This window comes from Rhagoletis pomonella, unplaced genomic scaffold (genome assembly GCF_013731165.1).
Source record: "Rhagoletis pomonella isolate Grant_MI unplaced genomic scaffold, Rhpom_1.0 Rhpom_scaffold_00002, whole genome shotgun sequence".
Lineage (NCBI taxonomy): Eukaryota > Metazoa > Arthropoda > Insecta > Diptera > Tephritidae > Rhagoletis > Rhagoletis pomonella.
The window spans coordinates 61,852,263-61,858,662 of NW_023458556.1; the positions used below are offsets into that span (position 1 = coordinate 61,852,263).

The 6,400-nt window shown below is 35.0% G+C and overlaps 1 protein-coding gene across 1 annotated transcript; it reads right to left on the bottom strand.

Moving 5' to 3' along the window:
- Positions 1-1,828: 1,828 nt before the first annotated feature.
- Positions 1,829-5,776, bottom strand: LOC118733929 (synaptic vesicle glycoprotein 2B-like). Its single transcript, XM_036463566.1, has 7 exons — positions 5,565-5,776; positions 5,092-5,416; positions 3,905-4,277; positions 2,981-3,298; positions 2,781-2,910; positions 2,550-2,706; positions 1,829-2,097 (listed from the first exon to the last, which is right to left on the bottom strand). The coding sequence occupies exons 1-7, from the start codon at positions 5,620-5,622 to the stop codon at positions 1,887-1,889; spliced, it is 1,572 nt and encodes a 523-aa protein (XP_036319459.1). The 5' UTR covers positions 5,623-5,776; the 3' UTR covers positions 1,829-1,886.
- Between the last annotated feature and the right edge of the window lie 624 nt (positions 5,777-6,400).

Sequence of the window (6,400 nt, forward strand, 5' to 3'; positions counted from 1 at the left end):
CTTCGACTAGCTTGTGGAACAAACCTAATATTGTCTGGCGGTAATAAAGAGTCAATTATAAAATAATTTACAAACGTTCTCTGTTTCAAGTAACTTGAAAGTGGAATTTACTTTGGTACCCAAGGGCCTCATGACTTTCAAAGACGTATAACTAAAATATATTTTACTGTTCTATATTGAGGGGCCGCTGTGGTGTAGTGGTAAGCAGTGCGCGCTTCCACTTCACGGCACCTGGGTTGAAGCCCTGGTCAAAGCAACATCGCAAAAAAATAAAAAATATAGAAGAAATGTTTTTTCCTTAACGGCGGTTGTCCCTCGGCAGGCAATGGCAAACCTCCAAACTTTAAATCTTCTTGTCACGCTTTTCCTTTCCGCCCCCTTTTGACGGGGAAAATGTAAACTCAGGTTACGCCAACCAGTGGATGTTTGCACAACATACTTTTCCGCATTGTAAGCCTTCGCGCAGTATTTTTTACAAAAAATTTCATATTTCAAACCGAATCTATTAATAAATTTGTCTTTATTTTAAATTAACGTTTTAGCGTTTGACCATACGTGCATGTTAAAATTCAGGTTACGCATTTCGACCCAATAACCAAAAATTATTGTACAAATAATCGAACCGTATCCAACAAAATACCTTTTGCTAGTTCAAATTTCGATTCTAAGAGCTTGTGTGAATCGGTAACAAAGTTCGCGGCGAGTAAATTTTTGACAACTACGAGGTGAATAAAATTTCAGTAGCTCATGAGGCTAGTGAAATTTTTGACAAATGCATAGAAAATTTTGACAATCGCAAAGATTGTTGATGTGTGTAATTTTTCGTTGAATAAAAGCTAAAATTGATGAATTGCAATCAACGATGGTAGATGTTTTCTTAAAATATTAATTTCACTTCAATTTGTAATATTTTATTCCGCATAAACCTGCGGTTATCAAAAATTTACTGCTGTCAAAAAGGATTTCATTTCACACAGCAGACTGGCAAAACTGTCTCACCATTGTAAAAAATTATTCAACAGCTTTTCCCATAGAACTTTGTTACCGATTCACACACGCCCTAAGAACAAAATGTTTTTACATAAACAAAAAATTAATTATTAATAAAATGTCACAATCTGCTTAATTGTCAGGTTGTTATTATGGTGACGAAAAATTGACAATGGAACTACCTTATTTTTTGTATCATGTTGAAAATATTTAAATTATCATTGGAAAAAAAAAATATTATGGAAAGTATTATCTGTAAATTATTCGTACAAAATAAAACTTATTTTTTGCGCCATCATCAATATGGATCGCGATCCAAACATCGTGATAATTACTGGCCGTGTGACAGGGCCCTTAGAGAGAGCAGATAAAAGTTCATTTGAATTTTGCACTTGATAGTATAATACGCGAACACACCTATTGTCTGGCGAGGGGCGACGCTTTTTGAAAAAAAAAGTTTGTTTGATGTTGCTCGGACCAGAAATTGAACCACCTTCCGAGCGGCGGTAGGCGCAAGAAAGTCAGAAAAAATGAAATAATTTGTTAAAATGAGACCAAACGTGAATTCTTCACTGTTCTTTATTTGTTTTACTTTTGATCTAAAAAAACCTTTGAACTTATTATGCTTTGCACTTTTCTAAATATAAGTTATCTTTACTGTTAATAGCTTTATTGTAATTTTTGGTGAAGACTTCATACCAACATAAGCATTTTCACTGCAATTTTGCAATTTGCAATTTTTCGAATAACTCGAAAACCGGGTTTGAAAAAGAGCCGAATAATCGAACACCCTAATAGATACATGTGTACATTTTTTTTAACTTATTTAAATTTTTCTACTTTTCGTAATTTTTCTTTTTCTAATTATTTATGTTTGAGTCTTCGCTTTCCATAAATTACATGCCATTTTCTACATCATCCTTCGCTGTTCTTGGCGCGTGGTTGGCCTTGGGCAAAAACAAACCCAAAATTCCTGCAACAATAAGCGCCACTGATGGGCTGAAAAGTGCCCATTCGCAATGTGTCTCGATGAGTGCGCCTAAAATGCTGGATCCAGTGACGCTGCCAATGCGACCGATCATGAGAGAAATACAAACAGCCATAGCTCTGGAAGAGAAAAATTTCACAGTTAATTCCTATTATCGTCAGCTGTCATAGTCCAATATGCACAATGCAAACTTTTTTCTAATCTTTGAGAAATTCTTGATTCACAAGTGGATATACAACATTTTTCTCCAACATTTTCCCCATGTTTTGACTAAAAGTTGAATAAAGTCTGAATCCAAATTGATATCTAAGCTTTTCTCAAAAGTTGAATAAAGTCTGAATCCAAACTGCTATCTAAGCTTTCCTCAAGTGGAGAACTCAGATTATTTTGTATACAAAAAATGTGCCCTTTAGTTAGAGAATGGGTTGGTTATCCAATTGAGGTACACTTGAAAATCAACACTGGACCTTGCAATTTGTATTGGATCTCCACTTGATCTCATATTCAATATATATACATATATATTTCAAAAGTTATTAATTTTAATGTATCTATGAGCATACGTACATACCTCAAATTCGTTGGAAATATTTCCACAACAATCGCATTGACCACCGTAATGCATAGGCCACAGCAAAGCGTAACCACAAAGAGGTATATCGCCAGAAGAGGCACTTTGATAGAGAAAGCCACTACGCCACAAGCTCCACATATGAAGAGAATTGCAACTGCAATCAAAAACGTGAGAACAATCAAATATTTCGTCTACATACATACATATGTACAAGACAAAACTGCTTACAAAGGACAGGCTTGCGGCCGAATTTGCTAATAGCGTACATAACAACCGATAGGAGGGATGCATAAATAAATTCAAGCACTAAAGTGTGTTTGTATGTAGAAATTTCCAAATGCATAACACAGCCTTCATCCTGTCGATGAGTTGTAGAAAAATACATACATAAATATAAGCCTTAAAAGTCTATAGATTACATTACTTACATTTTCATTTGTAACGGTAAAATTTGCTGATTGTGTAATTTTGATAATGTTACAAAGGCTTTCCGGTTCCGAAGATTTCTCTGTGTATTGCATTGTAAGATTAAGGATGTACGGGAACCACATATATATGCCATGGGCACTAAAGAATATGATGTACAATATGAGACTAGATAAGAATGTTTTCCGGATGTGTTCCCTCATAAATAGTGGTGCCGTTTGTTTCCACATGGATTTCATTATAGACACAAGTATATTTCCTTTTTCGATTCCTTGTTTTTTCGCTACCGGTGTATCGGCATCTGGTAGCAAGAAAATGTCCTGCAAATAATGAGGTAAAGAAAAATACTTAATGAGATGACAAAGGACACAGATTCTTTTGACCGTTTTCGGTAGGTCTGCGGTAGGTATTTCGTTATCATCTATCTCTCTTGCTAGAAAAAAACTTTATCAAACATACGAGTAGAATATGGTCCGCAGATCCCCCTTGCTTGTCCTACATTAGATACGACATCTAACTCACAATTTCTACTTGTGCGAGCATTTGTTCGACTTGTAATCAGGGTTAGCATAAGCCACTGCACGTTCCCAGACGTACGCTAACAGCTTCTGTCTACAGTTGAATGAGTTTTGTCGTAGCTTCCGCGGTGTACAGAAAAGCGGAACATTATGTACTGGGCTTTCTTGAGTGTCTGTCTGAACTAAGTACGGCTAGCTTCGATTTGTGACCTTCATTAGAAATACGAATTGCTTTCTTTTCTACAGAAAGAAATAATATAAAGAGCCTCTCTAATGTATCTCAAAGCACGCATGGTGGCTAAATGTGCATCCTTCCAACGTTAGATGAGAGCAGCCACGATATCCTGCCTACCTTCCTACCTAAACTTAAAATTATGTTGTTTTTGCTGTTATAACAATAACACTTACCTGAAAAGCTGGTTCCATTTGCTTGTTCTTCCAATTTATCCGGTACATTCGCTCCAGCACCTCAACAGCTTCTTCAGCTTTTCCCGAAGCGAGTAAAAACTTTGGACTCTCCGGCAAAAAGAACATCGCTATGCCACATAGAAAACCAGGCAAACCACAAGCGAGAAAATAAGAACGCCATGGCTTGAAAGCAATATTGATTAACGGCACGCAGAACTCCCAGTCTTGGTTGATGAAAATAAATGCGATGATGGGAAAGAATATAGAGGCAGTCGCAGTTATTAAACCACTACCAAGTATTGCTCGATTACGATATTTATGACACTGGAACTCGCCAATGTAAGCGAAAATCGTTGCGGAACCAGCCGAAATACTATTAAAATTTTAATTAGGATAATATTTTTAGGAAACGAGAGAGGACAAACACTGGATAATAAATTCACACCCAGAAAAAAGTCAGCTAAAAGTATTTCCCTCAACACATGATTTAGTAGCTTTAACTAGATAGTGTAACTATAACCAAATTATGTGTTGAGGGAATTATATTTAGCTAACATTTTTGTGGGTGCATGATAATGTACATATATACAATAGCGGAAAATTAATAGAAACGCGTTATTTTAACAAGCTTTGGCTATTTTTATTTTGTGTATTTAACGTTTATTATTTTTTTTTTAAGAATAGCTCACAAAACCCACATAAGTCTCAATTTCAAACTATAAAAAAATTAGCAAAAGCCGACAAATTTTCGCCTAAAATTTAAAATTTTTAAGTCCGAATTTTCTTGTTACGCAGTTTTGTCGCTCAATAAATTTTAGTGTAATAAAGTGCATGATTGAAGCATCTAGGACTACCGCTGATTTTTTATTTTTTTTTGTTGACGGTGTCTTGCATTTTCCTTCATACAACGTATGTATGTGTTTTTATATGCAGGAAAATGCACAACACCAAAAAAAAAAAAATATTGGCCTACAAAACAGTAAGCTAGAATTTCTTAAATTCTGAATAAAAAGTTTGAAATTTTAATGAATTGTTATAAATCTTGTAAAAAGTGTGACTAACATAAATGGTTTTTTCTTAGATAAAAATAAAAATCTTTAAATTAATAAGAGAAAAAACCAAAAACGCGTTAAAATATCGCGTCCATAATTATTTGACCGCCAACGTATGTAATGCATCATACTTACAATATTCCATTTAAAAATCGCAAAATGGCGAATGTTATAAAATTAGGTGACAGACTTGAGCATATAGTGGCAATATATCCAAGTAAAAGGGCCGGTTGCATTATACGCTTGCGACCCGTTGTATCTGCTAAAAATCCCCAAAAGTGTGAACTCGCAATGACGCCGGCAAAGGACACAGCCCCCAATACGCCTTGCTCCTGGTGTGACAAATTCAAATCGCATCCTATAACTGGTAGGGCAAAACTCATACCAACTGATTCGAGTACAACATTTATAAGCACCATCCCAGAAAATAGAATCATCCACATGTTGAATTTTCCAAATCCTGGAAAAAGTTAAAAATATTTCTATGTTGGTATACCCTTAATTGTTTTATCAGATTCGAGTAGGGTATGATGAAAGTCATCGATCGTGGATATTGGAAGCTGATCTCACTAAGATATTAAAACTCGGCTTAATTTATTTTTACTCACCCGTCCTTTCCAGCGCTTCATCTATACTTAATATTTTTCTCTTCTCGCTTATCGACATTTTGTAGGCAGTTTTAAGTAAAGGTGATCCTCACAATTAATACAAACACTGGACTTCCGATGCTCTTTGTCTACGAGTACACTTTCAGGAATATCGCTAACATGAATCTACTCTCGTGAAGAGATAACCAACCCCATCGTTTACCGCTAGCAAGTGTTCGCGCTAACGATCTGGTTTTATTTAAATATCAAAAATTCTCAAAAGATAGTAGCAGTGGTTTTATAATTTAGGGTCAGAAAACGTTTATCTACATATGGGTACAAGCACGTATGATTATTTGAACCCTAAATCTTAAGTGCAAATAAACATGCATGCACATTAGACCGTCTCGGTCACCAGATAACAAAACAATATGCAATACATACATATGTGTGTATATGTACATATATCGTCTCCATCAACGCAAGCAGCTAACTGGGATATATACGGGACAGATGAAAGTTAGGAAAGTAGAATATTAAGCTTAGTATCCAGCTCTAAAGAGAGAAAAACTGAGTGCGTGTGGTTCCTAAGCGCTCAAAGAGTGAAACTTTATAGAAAAATTCCAGAAAAGAAGTTTGCAATATTTTTTCTTATATAACTATATACTATAAATTTAGTTGTAGTTTATTTTTATTCCCTTTGCTTATAATAAACTGCTTAGTTTATTTATTATTATTTGAAAAATTATCTGTCATAATCTCAATCTCAATTCTTATCTTTATCTTCGGTTCATCCTTATCTTCCTTATATCTATCTCTATCTCTATCTCTATCTCTATCTCTATCTCTATCTCTAT